This window comes from Crocodylus siamensis, chromosome 1, assembly GCF_052110815.1.
Source record: "Crocodylus siamensis isolate JL-2025a chromosome 1, ASM5211081v1, whole genome shotgun sequence".
Classification (NCBI taxonomy): domain Eukaryota; kingdom Metazoa; phylum Chordata; order Crocodylia; family Crocodylidae; genus Crocodylus; species Crocodylus siamensis.
The window spans coordinates 386,211,043-386,234,284 of NC_143395.1; the positions used below are offsets into that span (position 1 = coordinate 386,211,043).

Genomic DNA, 23,242 nt, shown 5'->3' on the forward strand with positions numbered 1-23,242 from the left:
CTTAATAGCAAGCTCTTCTGAGCTCTAGGCTACTTTCTGGCCACAAAATGCTCCTTCCCAACTCAAGCTTCTTGCTGTTTCTGCCCTTGGGCTTCTAGCTCTCAGCTAATCACTCACAGCTGGACTCTTCACCCAGGCCTCCTTGTTTCCCTTAAAGGGCCAGATCCCCTTATTATGTAACTCATTGTTCCTTATTCAATCCGCCTCCGCCCTTCAAGAAGTTGATGTTGACATGTGTTGCTCCAAGGTGATGACAGATACAGAGTGAATAGGACTGCAACACTAAATACCAACATGTGAACCCGGGGTTGGCTTCCTTCACGTATAGCCACATCAGGGGGGCATGGTCCATGACTAGAGTAAAGGGGATCCTGAGGAGATGATAGTGGAGGGCCTTGATCACTCTTTTAATCACAAAACACTCCTTCTCAACCACCAACTATTTGTATTCTCAAGGAAGGAGTTTCTTGCATAGCTGCAGAACCAGGCGTTTTCCATCCTCAAAAGTCCTGCAAAAGCACAGCTCTGAGGCCTTCCTCTGAGGCAACCATTTATAGGATGAACCTCCAGCAAAACTGTAGACTGTATAATCCTGGGGTGGTACACAGAATTCACTTCATCTCCCAAAAGGTCGCAGCATGTGCGAGTAATCACTTCACTATTTTGTGTGCTGTCTGATGATGTGTAACTGTCAGTGCGGCAGTAAATGCCAAAAATTGTCGGATAGCTTGTGGTAGCAGCAGGCTAACCCTAGAAAGAACTTCAGCTGCATTTTAGATTTGGTCATGGGGGACTTCACCTTGTTGACAAGGGGTCTAATCTCCCCATTTCCAAGACATACCCCAAATACTTAATTTCCCAGTGCTGGATTCGTCTGATTTGCTCGCAGGCCTGTAGCCTGAAGTGATTGTAACAGGTCCCTAACGCAGTAAAAGTGTTCCTTCCAAGTACTGGTAAACACTGCCATGTCACTGAGGTAGGCTTCTTCATACACACAGTGGTGTCTCAGAACCTGTCCATCAAGCATTGGAAGGTGACCCAGGTGCTGTGGAGACTGAAGGGGAGAGTCTTAAATTGATAGAGCCTCCAGGATGTTGTAAATGCAGTTAGCTTGTGAGATTCTGGAAAAGGAGGGATTTGCCCGTACGCTTTTGTCAGACTGAGCACTGATGTATGTTTAGTATTACCCAGATGTTTGAATTAATTCATTGACTCTTGGCATTGGATATGTGTCCGATTTCTGTACTGCATTTAAGTCTTGGGATCCATTGTGATGGCTAACAGCTGAGGGCTGCCTTCATTCTCCGCCACACATAAGCAGGTTGAGCTGCCTGCTGCCTCATATGCTAGCTTTGCTCCTGTGGGAGCCCCTAAGTCAGTCGTCCTTAATACAAAAAAAAAAAAAAAGAAAGAAAGAAATCCTTGCCCCAAACAAACAAACAAATAAGTAAAGCAAAACCTGAATCTTTCCCTAGGCAGTAGGAGAGGCCCCTGTAACTCTGGCCTCATAATAGTTAGCTCTTCTAGGTTCCAGGCTGCTTCCTGGCCACAAACTGCTCCTTCCCAGCTCCCCTTACTCAGTCTCCACTTGGGCTTTTAACTCCCAGCTAATCATAATCACCCACAGCCGGGCTCCCTTAAAGGGCCAGACTGCCTTGTACACTTCCGTAGTTTTTGTGGCAGTTTTGTATTTGGCTTTTACAGTAAATTATATTCTAAATACAATATTTAAGTAAAACTATATAAAATTGTTACTACTGAGCATTTTTTCACTCTTGCTTCTGCCACTTAGGAAGGAATAGTGTCTCCAACTGATTTAGACCTCGTAATGTCTGATGGACTGGGAATGCGGTATGCCTTTATAGGGCCACTGGAAACAATGCATCTCAATGCAGAAGGTATGTGATTTTAAATGTAATAGTTTCTGACGTAAGGATTTCATTCCATAAGGTTTTGCTAATATTGTCTTATTAATTCAGTCCATTGTAAGGTTGACTATCAACATTACCTTTTTCTCTTTTCATAATTATAAGGCATATCATATGCCTTAGAATGAAATAAAAGGGGATAGATCTTAAATAATCTTTCTTCTGAAACCCAGGTTAAATATGTGAGCTGAAATGCCAGTAATTTAGTTGGAATTTCCAATGTTTGTCCCAAACCCTTTCAAGTGTGCATTTGATTCAGGACTGTCTTAAGACCAGCAAAAGAAGGGGAAATTCACAAGAGGCTTATGTGGGAGACTCTCTGCAGATGTTTGCGGTGGCTTTAGGTTAATCCAGCGCTTAGGAAAAGTGTGGCTGCTCTGAGTGTGGCACATGCAGTCCCTTGGTTAAATGGCTTCAGTTGATCAATTAACCAGTAGAATATTTCACCTGGCAGAGCTGTATAGTTGTATTGGCAGAGTTGTACTGCCAAGCAGCACATGCACAAATGACAGATTAAGGAATAACCAGGGAAGGTGAGCTATAAATCAGGCAGGGGTAACTGCCAAATAAACAACCGTGGACCAAGCAGCAGCAGCACCATCACAATGTGGTGGGGACAGCAGATGGCAAAGCTTTCCCTCCTAAAAAGTCACATATATCCTTTGACAGTGCTATAACTTGGTGAGTATAGGTCGCTGCCATAATGATAAGCCTGCCCAGCCCCCAGCCATGGGTCTACAGGTGCTCAACAGTGAAGCTGTTAGAATCTCAATGGCTGCAAAGATGGACAAAGGCTGCACAGGATACGATCTCCAGTTGCCTTGGCCTTCTTGCCATTGGTTTAAGGCTTTATTCTGTCAAGAACCATGTGGAAGCTGATGTGCAGCAGTTTCTCCACAATAAAAGAAATCACACACAAGCGTTTTCCATGAAAATGGCTTTTCTAGCACATTTTTCAAACACTGTGGCAACCAGCTAGTGATGACAGGAGCAGGACTATGAGGTCTGAAAGCTCCTAGTTATGAACTGGCATGAAGGCAGCAGTTATAAGAAGGTTATCTAGCATTTGGATGAGGCAGAGTGCAATTCGGCAACTGTAACTGTGACTGATCAGCCCTCTTTAGGATCTGCTCTGCTTACCCCACAAAAGGGGTAGAAAAGGTGCCCCAAACATAGCTTGTTTACCTTTTTTCTGACTGGATAACTGCATCCAGTGGAATCACCTTTATTGCAGTCAAAATCAACAAAGATACGCAATCAGTTTCAGGACCTGAAACATCAAGACCCTCATGGACAATCCTAAAAGTGAACATCCAGAGCACCACACTGAGAACTCAGGCAACACGACATCATTGTTGCTGCCCTGAGCAAGACCCAGCGAGCGGGAGATGGGCAGCTCAAAGAACAAGGAGGTGACTGTATATTCTTCTGGAAAGGTAAACAGGAAGAAGAACACTGGCTTCACAGAGTTAATTTTGCCATCAAGAATGAACTCATAAATCAACTCAATAAGTTCCCTGTTGGAATTAATGAGCGCTTCATCCAAGGATCCTGGTTTTCTCTGTTAAAAAAATCCAGAATTCTCTGATTACAAAACGCAGAATCCACGTTTTTCCGCAATTAAAGTGAAATGCCATATATATATATATAGGTATCAATTGAACACAATGTTTTATTGATATATTTACCATCTTAAAGCAGTTTGGAAGCCTCAATCTTTATAATAAAATAAATTCTAAATACCTATATATTTTGGCATTTGGTTTTGGTATTTTTGTTGTGGAAAATCAGAGCTCCTGCTTCCCCCTTTGCTCACTAGGACGCTGGTCAAGCTGTGGCTGTCCTCACTGCTGCTTTGTGGTGCTGAACAGCCCTGATATTCCAGTGCCCTGCCCATGCCCATGCTGTTGCCCCTCACTCCCAAGCCACAGCCACCACAGCCCTGTTGGTGACCCTCACTCCTGACCCACAGTCCCCCACCACCCCTGGCAGTGGCTCACTCCCAACCCAAAGCCGCCTGTCATATGAAGAACAGGTGGTGGGAAGACAAGGCAAAGGAGATTTGACATCTTGCTGAAATTCACGGTATGTGCATTTTTCTCAATGCCACCAAAGTCATCTACAATCTGAACACTCAGGTACCAAGCCCCTTGAGACCTAAGGATGGAGGAAACCTGATCCAGGAAGGGGGAGCTGTCAACACCCATTGGAAGAAGCATTTTGAGGACCTTCTCATAGATTCATAGATTTTGGGGTCAGAAGGGACCTTAGCAGATCATTGAATCCAAACCCCTGCCCTGGGTAGGAAAGAACACTGGGGTCAGATGACTCCAACTAGGTGCATGTTGGTAGGGAAGAGTACCACCTTCCTTGGAAGCCCATTCCAGATTCTGGCAATCCTTACCATAAATAAGTTCTTCCTGACATCTAACCTAATCATCGCCTTCTGGAATTCACCATTCAGCGCAAGGTGGCAGAGGCATGCAATAAAGGCAGCGGCCCTAGATTTTAGGAGGGCAGACTTCAACGAGCTAAGGAGGATAGTTGGAGAAGTGCTGAGGTCCCGGAGGGGAGGGGAGCCAGGTGTCCAAGGAGGGTGGTTGCTCCTTAAGGAGACGATCCTCCAAGCCCAAAGGAAGGTAATCCCAATGAGGATCAAAGGGAGCAGGAGAGCACACAAGCCTCCGTGGCTCACCAAAAGCATCTGGGAATGTCTCCTTGCTAAAAAGGAGGCTTACACCCAATGGAAAGAAGGGGTCATCACCAGGGAGGACTATTCTGTAGTTGCTTGGAGATGTAGGGGGGTAGTTAGGAAGGCCAAGGCAGAGTTGGAACTGGGGCTAGCTTCCCAGATTAAGGACAATAAGAAGTCCTTTTTTAAATACGTGGGGGGTAAAAAGAAGGTCCCGGGTAATGTGGGGCCCTTGCAGGATGCCATGGGCAACTTGGTTGTCACACCAGACGGCAAAGCTAACATGTTTAATGATTTCTTTGCCTCTGTCTTCCTAAGTAAGGACCAGAACAGCCACCTCCCTGCTGGGCCCCAGGGGAGGCACACCTGGGCCACGGGATAGCGAGGATTTAGTTAGGGAGCTTCTGGAGGGGTTGGATGTATTCAAGTCAGCCAGCCCGGATGATCTCCACCCTAGAGTTCTAAAGGAACTGGCCGAGGTCATTGCAAGTCCCCTGGCACAACTTTACGAGCACTCGTGGTGCTCTGGTGAGGTACCGGAGGACTGGAAGTGGGCCAGCGTGGTCCCCATCTTCAAAAAAGGCAGGAAGGAGGACCTGGGAAACTATAGGCCGGTTAGTCTTACCTCGATCCTAGGCAAGCTGTTTGAGAAAATTATGCTGCCACACATCCAGGAGGGGCCAGCAGGGGACTGCATGCTTAGGGGCAACCAACATGGGTTCATCAGTGGCAGGTCCTGTCAGACCAACCTGGTGGCCTTTTACGATCAGGTCACCAGATCATTAGATGCAGGGGTAGCAGTGGATATAATCTTCCTGGACTTCCGGGAGGCTTTTGACACTGTCTCTCACCCCGTTCTCATTAAGAAACTGGGGGGCTGTGGTGTAGACACCCACACAGTCAAATGGGTCACCAACTGGCTGGAGGGCCGCACCCTGAGGGTGGTAGTGGACGGGTCGTTCTCAACCTGGAAGGACGTGGGCAGTGGGGTTCCACAGGGCTCGGTCCTCAGGCCCGCACTGTTCAACATCTTCATCAGTGATTTGGATGAGGGGGTAAAAGCACCCTGTTCAAATTTGCTGATGACACTAAGATGTGGGGGGACGTGGGCACATTGGAACGATGCAACAGGCTACAATCAGACCTAGACAGGTTACAAGGGTGGGCGGACGAGAATAGGATGGGTTTCAACACAGACAAGTGCAAGGTGATGCACCTTGGGAGGAACAACCGGCACCATACCTACAGGTTAGGGAACTCCCCTCTTGTCATCACGGAGGCGGAAAGGGATCTGGGGGTCATCATTGACTCCGAGATGAACATGGGCCGGCAGTGTGGAGAGGCAGTTAGGAAGGCCAACCGCACCTTGGCATGCATCCACAGATGCATCTCGAGCAGGTCCAAAGAGGTGATCCTCCCCCTCTATGCGGCACTGGTCAGGCCACAGCTGGAGTACTGCGTCCAGTTCTGGGCGCCACACTTCAAGAGGGATGTCGACAGCATGGAGAGGGTCCAGAGGAGGGCTACTCGTATGATCAGGGGACAACAGGGAAGGCCCTATGAGGAGAGGCTACGGGGCCTAAACCTGGTCAGCCTCCAAAAGAGAAGGCTGAGGGGGGATCTTGTGGCCTGTTATAAACTAGTCATGGGGGATCAGCAGGCATTGGAGGAGTCACTGTTCCCCCGAGCACCGCCAGGAGTGACCAGGAATAACGGTCACAAGCTGGCAGAGGGTAGGTTTAAGTTAGATATCAGGAGGTGCTACTTCACAGTCAGGGCGGCTAGGGTCTGGAACCAGCTTCCAAGAGAAGTGGTGCTGGCCCCTACCCTGGGGGTCTTTAAGAGGAGATTAGATGAACACCTTGCTGGGGTCATTTGACCCCAGTAATCTTTCCTGCCATGGCAGGGGGTCGGACTAGATGATCTGCTCAGGTCCCTTCTGACCCTAGAAACTATGAAACTATAAATCTGCTCTCCATCAGTTTGTGGCTGTTGTTCCTAGTTACTCCAAAGGGTGCCCTGGTAAACAGAGCATCTCCTATTCCTTGCTGCCCCCTCAGATCCAAAACCAAGCTCATGCTTTATCAAGCAGTTGTGATCCCCACTTTACTGTTTGAAGCTGGGACATGGACAACATACAGGAGACAACTCAAGTCATTGGAGAAGTATTGTAAATGCTATCTGCGGAAGAACCTTCAAATCCGGTGGGAAGATAGACACACCAACATTAGTGCCTTTTCACAAGCAAACACAATGAGCATCAGGGTGATGATCATCATTACCTGGGCCAGCCATCCAGATGTCCAACTTCAGATTTTAAAGCAACTTCTATTCTCTCAGCTCAGTAAAGGCATACGCTGCAGAAGAAGGTAGAGAAAGTGCTTCAAGGACATCTTCAAGGCTAACTTGGAAAAAATGTGACATCAACATCAACTCATGGGAGACTATCACCCAGGACTGCCCCAGATGGAGGATGAATCTGCTGCAAGGATCTCAGTACTTTGAAATCTTATGATGATAACAGGAGAAAGAAAAATGGGAGCGGCAGAAACAACATATCGTGGACCAAATTAAGAATTCGGAGCCACCCACCCCTCATGAAAATGCATGAGAGTTGCAGTAGAATCCTGGATCAGCCTCCTTGGCCATCTTTGGACCCATAGATAAGACAATCATGGACAACAATCATCCTCAACTGTGAGGGACTGCCGAAGAAGAATACTATGTTTCTCATAAATTCTTAGGCTGTGATGCTGCATAATAAAATAACACAGCACTCACCCCCTTTCCCTCCGCTGCCAGAACATGGGGCTCCATATGGCAGATTTTGGCAACAGGCCCTTATTTGGCTTACCTCACCCACAAATTCTGGACCCTTCCAAGAGCCCTGCAGGCTGGATGAAATGGTTCCATGGACCAGCCCTGGGTCCCAGGCAGTATCTTTGATGCACAAAATACATAAATTATATAGATATTTTCTTGTAGTTTAGTACACAGAGAGAAGCTCGATAATGATATATATATAAGTCTTTATCTGTTATATGACTTTTAGCTTTTCCTTTCAATCACATAATTAAAATAACTTGTGTCTAAATTATCTTGACTCTAAATATAGAAACAAGTGCTCTTGTTTCTAAACTGCATTTGTGTTTTGCAGTTGACATGTATCTGTGAATGTTCTGTTGGTTAGCAACCTTATGGTCAGGCATTTTGCTCCTAATGAACTGTTAAGATGGCTAAAGTCTTTTTGGCCAAAGTTATGTAGGCAGGATAAAAAATAGATATATTCATCCGTGGTGTGGTGAGGCAATTATTTCTGCTTTCACTTAACTCTCAATGTTGCACTAAACAGCTTCTGGTTATGGCAAAAGTGCTTGTTAGTATCAGAAGGCTTTTAGATTTTTCAAAGAGAACAAACTATACTTTGGTATACATACAGTGTTATTCTTACAATTAATAAAATATTGATGTAGATTTAGAGCCTAGCAACCTTACTCGTTTCCTGCAATTTAACACATAATAGACATAATACATTCAAACGGCATAGTACAAACTATACAACTCAGCTTTTATGTTTCCTCAGAATGCCATGGCTTGGAATCTTATCCATAATTCACCTGTGTGTTTTTCCGCTGTGCAAGAAACACTCATTGTCATTAAAAGTTTTGCAAATAACATTAATCAGTTCTTGTTGGTATTTTAGACTGTACAGTCATTGCTTTTCTGACCTGAAAAAGTTAGTTATATCAATGCAGAGATTACTCCATTAGCAAAGTAATACTAAGCATGCTAAACTAACAGCCGTTAGTGATGGGTCAGATCAGGGGAGAAAAAAAAAGGCCTGCAGACTGATAACTTAGCTGCAAAAGTAAATCTGGCGACAGGTTTGCAGTAGCATGTGGAAAAACACTTCAGCAGGCACATCTAAATGAGCCATTTACTGTGGTGGTGCCCTGGGGCACACCGAGCAAAGCACCCCGGACAGCACCCACCGGCTCGCAAACTGAGGGAGCTTGCCAGCGGCTACTGCCCAGTGGTACTCCTTGGGTAGCAGCCAGAAAACTGACTCAGCCAGCTGTATTCAGAGGGAGTATTGTTTGCTAGATACTATGCCACACTGCAGCCCAGGGACTTCAGCTGCAATCCTCTGCCATTGCCAGTTGTTATCTTGCCTTGCAAAACTGCTTCAGACAGCATGAGAACTAGCCAGATGGGTCCCTCTTGCTTCACAAGGATAGAACTCCTGGACCCACATTCCTGGTATCACCTCCTGGTTGGCATCCCATGGAGAGAGAATGGGGTGCAGGTGAGCCTTCTTCCCTCTTCTGCCAGCTCCCACCACCCCAACAGCAGCTACATTTCTCTTTAGTTAGAAGGCCACCCCTTGCAGTTCCCCTAATTTCTAACCTAGTTCCAAGCCAATCAGTAAAGTGGGAGTCCATATAAGATTTGAGAGGTGAGGCGATTTGGTATGAGATAAAGGGAGAGTTACTGGGTTTAAGATGGCATTATCTTCAAGGTTGTGGGTTGGGATGGAGTTAGCTCCACTTCGGAAGAAAAAAAGTTCTTCTTTGGGAAAATAACCCAACTAATTCAAATGTTCCTGGTGACTGGGGTTGGTTCCTTCTGTTCTGTTGATTGTGGAACCCCAAGTCCCCCGTAACCTCCATGAGCAAATGCTCCAGACCCTCTTTATGCTGCCATTTATTTCCTTTTTCCCCTGTGTTCACAGACTGACTGCCCAAAGAATGTTGCCCAGACCACTTTGACTAGTCAGTCAAGCCATGTGTGGGTGATGGCAGGAGATTTGTCAATATGGTACTGTGCCAATAGCCTTGAATATAGAACAAATGTCAATGTCAAGTTACTGAAAAGGGCTCTTAAACAGCAAGTTGAGAACTGAATGAGAATAGGTAAAAAGAAAACCCATATTTTTTCTTTTTTTTTAGGGTAGGAAAATGCTCTACTGACATCAATTTATTTCTGTGATAGTGAATGCTGATTTCAGTTCCAGAAGTCTCTAACCCCTGAACTGGTCAGATTAAGATTTGGCATAACACTACCATGTGGAAATGCTGTCAGGAAATAAGCATCGGTGTCATACATGAGAGTAATTTTCTCATTTAATTATTACAATATTTTCTTAATATACATAGTACCTCCTGTATGCATAAGTAATTATCTGTCTATCTGCTGAGCTTTGGTAATATTCATCTTCAGACTTGGTAAGATTACAGGCTTGTTTTTAAGATTTCAGGGTTACTTTAAGCTATATGAAAAATCAGTTGTAAATCAGGAGCATAAGCATATAATTTTAAAAAAGATTAATCGGTAAAGGTCCGGTAGGTATACACTGTGGGTTGTACAAGTGCTCTCATCATCAACTGCAGAAATCACATGGATGACAGCAAAAGTTTCCTAGGGCATAATTGACATTTGGACATGTGCAGCTGGATTAAACCTAGATGTTTGCAGGACTTTGTAGGGAAGCTTGTATGTTATGTACCACTAGTGGGCATTCTTGTTCATTTTAGAAATACCTTCCAGGTGGTTAGGGTTATGGGGGCAGGGTATAGCAGGAAGAAAGTACTAGCTATTCATATGTATGAAACAATCGCAAACAATGATTCAGAATCATTTTCTTTGATTGGCCTCATAAAATTTGACAAGGTGTGGCTTTTAAGTGCTTGACTATTGCTTAAACATACGCTTGTTACTAATACATTTTGGTCAAAACTAGAGCTGATTTCTATTGTCATGTCCAGTGGTTTCCTGGCTTTTAGCTGCCACTCAAGGGATTCAGTTTAATCCTGTTCTAGAGCATCTCATCTGTGCCATAGATGAGCAAGCAAAAAGTGAGAGCTTTCCAAACTGAATACGATCAACTTTAGGAGTGAAGGAGAGATTTGTACTGCTATTATGGCATCTCCTAATTAATAGGTTAAGTGCAAGAAAATATACCTCTACTCAGTCAGTCTTTATTTGTTAGAGGTCAGTATGGAGTTGATATACCCAGTGTTGTCTGATCATGCCATGAAGTATTCTGTCATAGATATATAACTTATTTCTCACTCAGAAACAGAGTCCATATCCCATTAGGGCGAATAAGACAGCTAACAACTTTCCTGAAACTAGTGATTGCCTTTTTGCAGCCATGTAGGCTTGTCTATCCAGGAAAATTCATGCAAAATAAGCTAAGGTGTGAATGTATAACATGTTTTCTACTCTGTACTAATTCCCTGTATAGACACTCTTACTGGATGCGTCCACATGTGCATTTAAGCATGACTAAATTTAATGTGCATTAAGCTAATATGCATTCAGCAATTTTTGTCAGGTGTCTACATGTGCAGTGTCTTGGCACTAAAGTTAGTGCTAAGTCCCTGCAGCCCTGCCATGTGCCCCTAGTGACTGGGCAGACCCAGCACTAAAGATGCGCTGGGTCGTATCTACATATGTATTAATGCACTTTAACTAATTGTGCCTAAATTTGATACTAGCATTTATAGATATCAAATTTAGGCACAATTAGTGTAATTTTGCCATTTTAATGCACATTAAGGGCATACACGTGTGGACACACGCCTGTAGTGCTCATTAAATTAGACTAATATGCATCAATGCGTCTCATGTAGACGTGCCCCCTGTGAAGTAGCTTAATCCACTTTTCAAGGGCAGTCTTAGGCAGTGTACAGACATTCAAATAATCTGGAAGAATTCTCCCAGGTTTCATAGTTTCATAGTAGCTAGGGTTAGGAGGGACCAGCCTGACCCCCTGCTACAGGCAGGAATGAATGCTGTGTTCACAAGACCCCAGACAGTTGATCATCTAACCTCTTTTTGAATTTGCCCAAGGTAGGGGCGAGGACCACTTCCCTAGGAAGTTGGTTCCCGATTCTGGCCACCCTAACTGTAAAATATTGCCTTCTGATCTCTAACCTAAACCTATTCTCCATCAGCTTATTACCATTGTTCCTCATCACCAGGTGGTGCTGGGGAGAATAGGGCTCTTCCTGTTTGCTGATGATCTCCCCTGATGAGTTTGTAGGCAGCCACCAGTCTGCCCTCAGCATCCTCTTGCTGAGGCTGAATAGGTTCAGGTCCCTCAGTCTCTCCTCATAGGGCCTGTCCTGCTGCCCTCTCACCAAACAGGTGGCCGTCCTCTGAACTCTCTCCAGGCTGGCCACATCCTTTTTAAAGTGCGGCACCCAGTACTGGACGCAGTACTCCAATTGCTGCCTGACCAATGTTGCATAGAGGGGGAGTATCACTTCTCTGGACCGGCTTGAGATGCATCTTTGGATGCATGACAAGGTATGGCTTGCCTTGCTGGCTGCAGTCTGGCATTGGCAGCTCGTATTCATCTTGGAATCAATAACGACTCCAAGATCCCTTTCCACCTCTGTGCTTTCAAGAGGGGAACTCCCCAGCCTTATGTATGTTGTGGATTCCTTCTCCCAAGGTGCAGCACCCTGCATTTGTCTACGTTGAACCCCATCCTATTCTCATCTGCCCACTTTTGTAGTCTGTCTAAATCTGTTTACAGCCTCTCTCTCCCTTCAAATGTGTCCATCTCGCCCCACATCTTAGTGTCATCAGCAAACTTGGACAACGTACTTTTAACCCCCTTGTCCAAGTTGCTCATGAAGATGTTAAACAGTGCGGGCCCGAGGACCGAGCCCTGGGGGACCCCACTGCTCACATCACGCTATGTTGAGTACGACCCATCCACCACTACTCTCTGGGTACACCCCATTAGCCAATTTTTTACCCATCCAACTGTGTACGCATCAATGCCACAGTTGCCTAATTTATTGATGAAAATGGGGTGAGAGACAGTTTCAAAGGCCTTCCATCATCATCCAAGGCAACAACATCATCCAAGCATTTAGTTACTTGGTCATAAAACACAATCAGGTTGGTCAGGCAGTACCTGCCTTTGATGAACCTATGCTGATTGCCCCCGAGCATGATCTCCCCTGCTGGCCCCCCACAGATGTGCTCCTTGATGATTCTCTCCAAGATCTTCCCGAGCACCAAGGTGAGGCTTACAGGCCTATAGTTACTTGAGTCCTTCTTCCTCCCTTTCTTAAAAATTGGAACCACATTAGCTAGTTTCCAATCCTTTGGCACCTGGCCAGTTGACCATGAATGCTCATACAGCTGGTCCAATGCCCCTGCCAGCTCCCTCAACACCCTTGGGTGGAGGGCATCTGGACCTGCAGATTTAAAAATGTCCAGCCCTTCCAGAAGATCCCTAACTACATCTGCATTGACCAAAGGCCTGATAGAGCTATCCCCGAGATTGTCGCTGTTCAAGAAAACAGAAGCAAAGAAACTGTTAAAAATATCAGCTTTCTCATCTGGTATAGCCACAAAATTATCATTTGAGTCTTGCAGGAGCCCTACATTGCCTGGTGCCCTCTTCTTGATCCCAGTGTACTTGAAAAAGGACTTTTTGTTGTCCTTAATCCTGTACGCTAGCCTGAGTTCCATCTCTGCCTTGGCCTTCCTAATAGCCCTCCTACACTCCCGGGCAGAGGAGAAATACTCCTTGGTGATAGCTCCTGTCTTCCACTGGTTGTACACCACCCTTTTAGTCCTCAGGCATTCCTGAATGCCCTTGCTGAGCCAAGGGGGTTTCTGAGCACTCTTACCCCCCTTGCTTCTCTCAGGGACTGTTACCCTTTGGGCTTGGAGGATCGCCCCTTTAAGGTACAACCATCCCTCATGGACTTCCATCTCCTCTACCTTCTGGGCCCTCAGTTCCTCCCCTACTAATCTCCAAAGCTTGTTGAAGTTGGCCCTTCTGAAGTCAAGGGCATTAGTCTTGCTATAAACCCTTGACACCCTGCGCTGGATAGTGAATTCCAGCAGGTGATGATCGCTATTGCCCAGGTGGTCACGAACCCTCACCAAGTCATCCCCAGTGGCCAGGACCAGGTCCAGCAAGGCATTACCCCTAGTTGGGCTGTGCACCTCCTGGATAAGGTGAAGGTCCTGTAATACAGCCAGGAACCTATGCGAGTATTCAGACCTAGCTGTCTGCTCCTCCCAGCAAATGTCTGGGTAGTTTAGGTCACCCGTGACAATAATATCTCTTGACCTAACCACCTCCATAAGCTGACCGGAGAAGTCCTGGTCCAGCTCTTCCCCCTTGTTGGGTCATCTGTAGTAGATGACCACTGTAAGGTCCCTTTTGCCACGCCCCCCTTGTAGTTTGACCCACAGTGTCTCCGCCTGACCATCCTCTAACCCGAAGCTAATCCTTGATGTTGTGAGGTGTTCTTTGACATAGAGCGCAACTCCCCACCTGTCCTCTCTGTCCTGTCACTTCTATATAGGGTGTATCTGAATGCCCACTGCCCAGTTGTCGGTGGAATCCCACCAGGTTTCTGTGAGCCCTACTAAATCTGGATTTTTACAATCAGGAGTCACAGTTCCTCCTGCTTGTTCCCCATACTACGACCATTAGTGTAGAGGCACTTGAGGCCTCCTGAGGGTGCACAGGACAGTTGTGGTCCCCTACTCCCAGGACTTTGTTGCTTACCTGGGCACCCCTTTCTCTTGTCACCCTGCATGCTGGTGAAGTATCCTCTCCACTCGGAGCAGCCCCTTCCCCATGCAAAGCTAGTTTAAAGCCTGCTGTACAAGATCAGCCAACCTAGAAGAAAAAGTATGTCTGCCCTTAGGGGAGAGATGAAGCCCATCCCACCCCAGCATGCCCTCCATACAAAAACATGGGTTGTTGTCAAAAAACCCGAAGCTCGCCTCATGTCACCAGCTCCGAAGCTGCCGGTTAACCACGTCAATGTAGGCCTCATGACACCTACCCGATCCACTTACTGGGAGAATGGAGGAAAATACCACCTGAGCTCCCATCTTCTTGAGTTGGAGTCCCAAGGCCTTGTAGTCCTCCTTGATGTTGTTTGTTCTTCTGGTAGAAAAACTTACTCAGAGCTGCTTGTATAGACATTCAAATGCTGAGGCCCTGAAGATTGGAGAGCTTGCAGTGCTGACACTGTGCAGTCAAAGGTGGGGACCCTGTGCAGACATCTCAGGATGCTCTGAAGACTTCTGTATTCTTTCTGTACAAGGCTTTAGGCAGACATTCAGTTTCTCCAGAGAGAGAGAGAGTCACTGCTTTCCCAGGAAAAGCCACAGGTGTACAGAGGCTTTTTCTCCCAGGGTGAAAACAGCTGCTCCACGAGAAAAATAACCTGGGAACTACCAGGGCTAAATCACTCCCAGGGGAGTTTCTCCTGAGATAGTGGATGTCTGTACATGCTGTGGCTTCTCTCAGAAGAGATTATAGTCTTCCAGCATAGGTATCTTGCAACTGATATTTTTACATGCAACATTGAAAGATAAAATTCCATTTTTGAAGGCAACATATCACCTCCCAGTTCCTTCCTATTAATTCTGAAGCCAAAGATCCTGGAAAACATGCAACTGAAAATACTAAGAACATTGCTTTCAGCATGGTATATGGTCAGTACAAAGCTCACTGTTTTCACATATATTTGATTAATTTCTATGGCATAAAACTCTGATCATTGAATGCACATCTATTACTATGGCAAGTCTTTTTTAGTGGAGATTCTAATGGTCTTTAATGCTAATTCTGTCTCAGTGTGAGCACTTTTCCAAAGATTTCAGTGATACTAAAACAGAACTTTGTATTAAAAGTATCTGAATTTAGTTATCACCTCTATTCCAGCTGGGCTTAGGTCTTATATTCCAGCCTCACTCTTTATCAGACAGGCATCTCATTGCGGATGTCTCACCAAGATCTCAAGGTCAGCATGGCCAAATGGAGTTCATCATCTTTTCTCCAAGCATTGTCTTTTCTCCAAGCAATCAAAACTCTTCTCAGTTTCTGCTCCCACTGACAGTACCACCATCACCCTCTGACCTAGTCCTGTATCTGATGCCCTGGTCATCCTCTTGTACTGGCTGTTATCATTCTCCACCCCTCTCCTACCCCATTTCTGTTTTTGGTCCTCACTGCTGGTCCAACACTGCTGGTTGAATGTAGACTGCACACTCCTCAAGGCAAGAAACTGGTTTATATCTATGAGATGAGAAACCATAAACATTTTTGTGTGTCTGGAAATAGGAAGTCCTGTGAGTCTTAATGTTAATGTGTTCAAAGATCAGCACCAAAGGTACTTTCTTTTCCTACATCTGCTCCACTTTTGCCATCATGATGCTATTAGAAGCTTTACATAAATATGCCAGTTTGCATCACTGCAGTACAATTTCTTTGAGTTGCCATATATTTAGTAGAAAGGGACATGTGAGTGTCTGGGCTGTGAGTCAAAAACGTTCCTGTTTGTGTCTGCAAAGGAGCAGCAAAGTGATCTGCCAGTCATAGCCTTTGAAACAATGCCTCTGTGAGGTAGGCAGCATAATGTTACACTTGACTGCATTGAAGAAGACATTTCCCTGCCTTACCTCCATTTGGATTTTACATCATAGATTCGTGATATAGAACTGGAAAAATCCTCTAGAAGAGCCTCCAGCACAGATTCAGGATTTGCCATTTCTAAACCATCCTAGACAAATGCTTATCTAGCCCACTCTTGAAAACTGCTACTGGAGGAGATTCCACAACTTCACTAGGCAACTTTTTCAAACTTCATATTTTGCATACAGTTAAAAAGTTTTTCTTGAAACTTGATCTAAATGTCCTTTGCTGCAGTTTAAACCCCTTGCTGTGTGTCTTTTCTTCCCTCCTTTGGCAAAGAAGAACAATTTTCTCCCTCTTTCTTTATGGCAATTTGAAATAGTTGACAACTGCTGTCATGTCCTGCCTCAGTCTCCTTTTCCCTTTGAAGCTAAACATGCCTAGTTTCTTCATCAGTATTCCAGCTGTTTTACCATCATTGTCACTCACTCCTTGATCCTCTCCAGTTTCTTTACATCCTTCTTTAAAAGCAGTACTAGATACTAGACATGGCACTCTAGCTGTGATCTTATCATTTTGGAGTATAGCACCCACAAAGGGAGTGCATTGCTGACTAGTGTTAAATTTGTGTTCCACCATAATCCTAAAATCCTTCATAGCAGTGCTACTGCTAGATCAGTTGTTCCCCCATTATGTATTTGTGCATCTATTTTTCCTTCCTTTTGTGTAAAATCCTATATTTGTCTTGGTTGAATTTCATTGTGTTGTCCCTAGCCCAGTTTTTCAGTTTTATAAAGATGCTTTTGAATTTTAGTTCTATTCTTCGAAGTATTTGCAACTCCACCCTGTTTTGATTTGGTCAGTATACCCTGCATTCCTGCAGCTAAATCATTAATAAAACTATTAAAAAGCACCGGGCACAGAACAGATCCCTGTGGAACCCACTTGAGACAGTTTGACATCAATTCATTAATAGTTACTTTTTGCTTTGGTTACTCAATATATCCCCCTAACAGTAATTTAATATAGGCCATATTCCCTGCTTACTCATTCGAGTGGCATGTGGGAGAGTCAAAAAACCTCATTAAACTTCACATATAGCAATCCATTTATTTACCAGACCAGTTACCCATTATTTGTTCTTAACAAATTCATACTGGCTGTTAGAAATCACCCCTTCAGGTATTTACAAAATTGCTGTTTTTTATGCTTTGCTCTAGTAACTTCCCACATAGTGAAGTCAAATTGACTGGTCTATAATTCCCTGAGTCTTCCTTTTCCCCCTTTTGAAGGATGGGCACTATTTTTGTTCTTCACCAGTCCTCTGGGAGCTAGCCTTTCATCAAGGAGTTTGCATATGTTATTGCCAGTGGCTCTGATATTTCTTCAAAAAGTTCCTTCAGCATATTGGGGGAAATTCATTAATCCCCACTGACTTTAAATTCATTAAAAATGTTCAAATGTTCTCTGATGTATTCTTTACCTAACATGAACTCTAGCCATCCCTCTCCTTGTTTACATTCATTTCACTAGTTGGGTGCAACTTTTTAAAGGCTGAAGCAAATTAAGCATTCAGGAGCTCGGCTTGCTTTGCATCTGCTGCTGATAGTTCACCTCCTCCATTGAACAGGGCACCACAGTTTCCATGGTCTTTCTTTTCTATTTGACCTAATTATGCAACCCCTTTTGTGTTCTTTAGCATTTCCTGCCAGTAGTAACTCATTTTCTGCCTTTGCTTTCCTGGTTTTTCCTACACTTTTGTGCTTCCTTCATATACTTTCCTAGTGAGACACCTTTCCTTCTGTTGCCTGTATGTATTTCTTTAGATTCTTTAGCCTTTTAGCTTAAAAGGTTAATTTTGTATCCACATTAATCTCTCCTGGATCTTCTACTCTTTCACCTGCACTGGGATGGCTTGATGCTTGGCCTCTAATACTAGATCCTTAAGAACTTCCTGCCTTTTTAGACTCTTCTTCTTTTAATTTGTCCACCCATAGTGCATTACCTACTAGGCACATCTGCACAAGATGCTTAATTTTGGATTAGCATAATTTACTGCAACGTAAGTATATGGATCTACACGTGCACATGCTTACTTTGCAGTAAACCTCCCTAATATCGACTAAATTTGCTACCTGGAAATGCAAGTAGCAGATTTACTCAGAATTAGTAATGGCACCATAGTGCTCCTGTGGCTGTCTGACTGGGAGCAGAATGTGCTTCTGGTCAGCCATCCACCAGTGGGGGTGGGAGATTGCTTCCTGCCCCTGGGAACTGCCTGCTGCCGGGGTGGGCTATGCCACAGGAACCCAGGCAGGGACTACGTCTCCCTGCTCCTCGATCACGATTGGGGATCGTTATCTCCCAGCCCCATACTCCCTGATCGCAATGGCAGAGTGGGGGGCTCGGACACTTTTCTCTCTCAGTGTGAGCCCTGTGGTGCTGGGGCTTGGGCTGTTTTCCCTTATTTCCGGCAATGGCTCGGTGACCGTGGGGCGACTGCTGGGAGATGCTTACCATATTTTACAGTGTACAGATGGACACAATGTATAGGTTGACCTTGGTTTTCCAACACAAAAAGTTAGGATTTTCATAGGCATGGTATATAAGTTGAACTGTATTTTATTGAGAGACAAGCACAAACAGTTGCTGGCATGATTAGCACAATCAGCACCTATCACCATGGGTTACACACAATCACAAAACAGTACAGATCAGGAACGACCAATCGAACCATCACCACTGATTAGCACCATCAGTGGCGATTAGCATTGGTTGTTGGGGCTTGCACTCAGACATTTAAAAATCCCCTTTTAAATAATTCCTCATAATAACATTTCAAAATCCCTCATTTCACACATTTATTAATCTCTCCTAATAATAACAATTAAAAATCCCTCATCTCATTAATTTAGACATTTTAAGAATACTGAAAATTAACAATGTAAAAATCCCTCATTTGCTTTCATCATCAGAACTGTCAGCCCCAAATGGTTTCTCCTACTATAAATGTTTAGTAATATAATTATTGTATGGATCCTCAGCATTGGATGCTTCAGTTTCTTCATCCTCTGTGTGATCTTCATCACACCACAGAATATCATCCTCCTCACCTTTCACAGAATTACTGATCCTGCATTTTTTGAAGAAATGTGAAGTGGTTCCAAATGTAATGTCCCTCCAAGGTGTAAGAATCCACTGATGTACAGTTGCTAAGGAGACCGCGTGTATGTTTCCAGCTTTTGTAAATGCATATTGGCCACTCATCATTCAGCTCTGCCACTTGACATGAACATAGTCTTTGAATGGTTTGCTTGAGCACACATCCAATGGCTGTACAATGGATGTTAGCCCTCTAGGAATGACTGCTAAGTCAGTTTTACTTTGCTGCAGACTCTTTTTCACTCTGTTGCAGAAGTGGGTCTTAAATGTGTCCCACATGAGCATTGATTTTGGTTTTAACAGCATGCCGGGGCATGTATTCCACATTCACTGTATCCAAATGTGAATGCTTTCCTCATCCATCCAGCTGAACAACAATGCCAGTGGGGAATTGTTCTTTCTTGCAGCATGTTTCCTTTTGAAGATGGCCATTGGTTTTAGTTTCATCCTGTCAGCTGTGCAGGCAAGAATTATAGTAAAGTTTGTTTTCTCATGACCCATAGTCTTCATCAGTACAGTTTTACTGCCAGTGATATCCACAGTTCGGCTTGTTGGCATATTGAAGCACGTGGGTGTTTCATCCATATTCCCAATTTGGCTGAGATCATAATTGTTTTTCTTTTGGTGGTTCAACACATAGCTCTGGAACGTGGTTAACTTATCTTCATGGCTGGCTGGTAACCTCTGCAGTATCTTTGTTCTGTGGTGCAGAGAGAGAGAATTCCTTTTCGTAAACTGGGAACACCAGGTTGGGTTGCCGATAAAGGCTTTCAATCTTTTCTCCATAGCCCGCATCTTGCCTTGCAGTTGGATGATGTTTCTTGTTACAATTCTGCGAGACTGTCACTGATCATTGACCCATTTGGCAACGTCTCTTTCTAAATCTAGCCACCTGCATTGTTTTATGTGATCTGCACACTTCTCATGAGGCATCTTCTTTATGCTGTCGATGTTTTCCCACCAGTCATGGACCAATTTGTTATTCACACCAAACTGATGGGCTGTAGAGCTGTTGTTAGTATCAAGAACAAAACTGATTACTCTGGTCTTGAATTCGGCATTGTAGTTCATTAATTTTGGCAGCATCCTGAATACCATGTGGTATTTGCAGTACTGGTAATTAAGGTCATTTGATTTTCGCTAAATAGTGCTGATTTAATTAGTGCGACTGCACCTCCTCTAATTAGTGGGACCACTTCTCAAGTGATTAGTGCAGTTAGCGCAACTGTGCCTCATGCATTTGCTAAACTTGCAGTTTGTCAGCAACAATTTTTTATGTGACAGTGTATAAGTCAAGGTTGCATTTTCAGAGGCCAAAATTAGGCTTCAAAACCTGACTTATACACTGTGAAATATGGTATCTCCCAGCCTGAGCTCCACAATCAGGGGCTCGGGCTGGGAAACCCTTATCTTGGTGCAGGGGAGCCAAAGGGGCGGGGGGTATGTGGCCCCCTGATCTGTGCATAGGACAAGGATGGGCTGCATCTGCGGGCTGGGCTCTGGTCCCTGCCTCCGCACCTTGCTACGTGGCATTGTACCAGTGCGGTCCAACGCCATGTGCGTCCCGCTGCTGGGCAGGCCGGGCAGTAAGGAGGTCCAGTCCCAGTGTCATCGTCTCCCGCCCAGAGTGCAGCATGGCCACCCCGCCGGAAACAGCCTGGTGCTGCCCTGCGGCGCCCTGCCCCACCCCATGCAGATCCAGGGGCGTGTACACCTGTGCCTCCCGAGACACATGCAGCTCAAGACACTGCCCCTCCCCCCACCCCCCCAGATGAGCTGTAGCCTTGTCCTGCACCCCAACTTGCCCCAGCTGTGCAGGGGCTGGCTGAGCAGGCATAGGGGTCCTGGGGCCCCACCTCCTCTGGCCCGGCAGGACAGCTGAGGCTGGCTCCCTCTGGCTCCGGTCTCCCCCGGACAGTGTGGGGCCAGAGCCAGTGCAAGGCTGTGGGCACTGGCACCCAGTAATGACCCTGTGGACAGGGGAAGGGACAGGCACAGCGGGCCCTGGCCCCGATCCTGGGCCTGGCTCAGCTCCAGTTTCTCCTGATCCCTGCATGGTCTCAGCCCCACTCCTTGGCCCTTTCGTCTGCCCCTGCCTCTTCCCCTGCAGACTTTCCCACCTGAGGGACTGCATGCATGCATGCTCAGCCCCCCCCCACCCACCAGTTTTTTTTTTCTGTCTGCCCCCCATATTGCTGTTGTTACTGCGCTGTCATTTAGTACTTGCTTATGGAAGTGCTAAATGATGGTGCAGTAACAGCTGGTACTATGCCGTCCTGGAGGTGCATGATTATTTTTAGATACTACATCACTGTAGCAACATGCTATAGCAAGGTAGCTCTTTGCTGCAGCAATGTAGTGTTAGTGTCATAGTTTGTGCCCACCACTGTCATGTCATCATAGCGATGAACTACATCACCATAGTCTGTAGCGTTACATGTATATGCAGCCATTGTGCAGTAGCTTACTGCGCAGTAAATCCAGGCTGAAGTAAATGCATGTGTAGATGTGCCCACTGTTTCTTAGAGTTGCTTAAAAACTGCCTGCTTGAAGGCCAGTCTCTATGTTTTGATGTTCCCATTACTTCCTGTGTTAGCATCCTGAATTCTATTATGTTATAGCCTTTTAATCCTAAGATTCTGACCACCTTCATGTTTCCCTAGCTTTCTGAAATGGAAAGTTGTGTTCTATATGGATTAAAAACTTGAGCATTTTATATGTTGCTGTATTTTTATTTCAGTAGGTATTAGAAAAGTTAAAATTCCCCATTATTACTACTTCATACATTTAGATATTCTTGTTTCTTGCTTGAAGAATGCTGCATTCACCTCCTCTTCCTCAGTTAGCAATCTACAGTAGACCCTCTATTGTATCATCACTATGGTTCTTTTCCAGTACTGTCTTTCTGAGGGTATGGACACATACCGCTTATACCTTAGACTCAGACCTGAAGTGGACAAACATACAAGGCTTGAACAGCTGGTTAAACTGGTTTAAAGCTGCCTGAAATGGTTCAAAATTGTACCTGGAAAATCAAGTACTATTTTTAACTGCTTCACTGTGAACCAGTCATTCCTGGAAGCCTCTTCAGTGTCCTTGTGAATTAATAGGAAAGGGTCCAAGAGCCTGATAGTCTTGATAGTTTCTCTGTCATATTTTGAATTTGGTTCTGGACAGGCAGCAGGTTTTTTGTGTACTTTTTAACTGCTTTAGAAGAGGACAGGGAGATGCTGCTAGGAAGCATGCGTCAGCTGTTATGCTGTAAATGTTTCATCTGCATGAACATGTAGTGATGCAAATGAGCTAAATCATTACAACTTTAACCCTGAATGAAGTAAGGTTGTATTGCTGCAGGAACGTTCAGATGGATTTGTTGCAGCATAACAGTTTATATCAATATGATTTAATATTGTTGTAGTTGTTGCATGCGTTTATACTCTATGTCTATCTCAGTTCTGGAACGAGATGCCATTTAGGCAATGAGCACAATATTGAACAAAGTTAGGAATTTCCATTTCTGTTCTGGAATCAATCCAATACATTTTCCCTTACTGTTTTAGGAATAACAAACTATTGTGAGAGATACCGTGAAGGTATGATACGTGTTCTGAAAACCTTTGGGCCAATACCTGAATTTTCAGGTGAAATTGAGCAGAAAATCAGTCAGGTGAGTGTACAAGACTGAATTAATGCAATTTCATAAAAACCACAAAAGTAACATATTTTGGCATGAATGTATTTTTACTGATTACTTTCTTGACTGGTTACTGGGGACTGGCTTTGATTTGAATTTAGCATGACTGATTGAAAATATTGGAGTAGAAACTATATAAATCAGGCTGTGAAAATATTTATCCAAGTCTGTCTTAACATGGTCATCTTTTATTAATGCCTTTTATACAGTCTTGTCTACCTTTGGAATTGTTTCTAGTTAGCTGTTCCATATTAATGCTTATTCTGAAATAACAGGAATCAGAACTTGTGGTAGAGGTGGTATCTTTAATTGCAGGGTTTCAGGCACAAGCACCCTTCTTCCATGGTAGATATCAC

The 23,242-nt window shown here is 44.7% G+C and overlaps 1 protein-coding gene across 1 annotated transcript in view; it reads left to right on the forward strand.

Annotated features, from left to right (window-relative positions):
- Positions 1 to 23,242, forward strand: part of CRYL1 (crystallin lambda 1) — an 89,044-nt gene that overhangs the window by 62,063 nt on the left and 3,739 nt on the right. The window contains exons 6-7 of the mRNA XM_090029215.1: positions 1,793 to 1,898; positions 22,753 to 22,859. Of these exons, the coding sequence (XP_089885341.1) occupies positions 1,793 to 1,898; positions 22,753 to 22,859 (213 nt within the window). The remainder of the gene's footprint in view (positions 1 to 1,792; positions 1,899 to 22,752; positions 22,860 to 23,242) is intronic.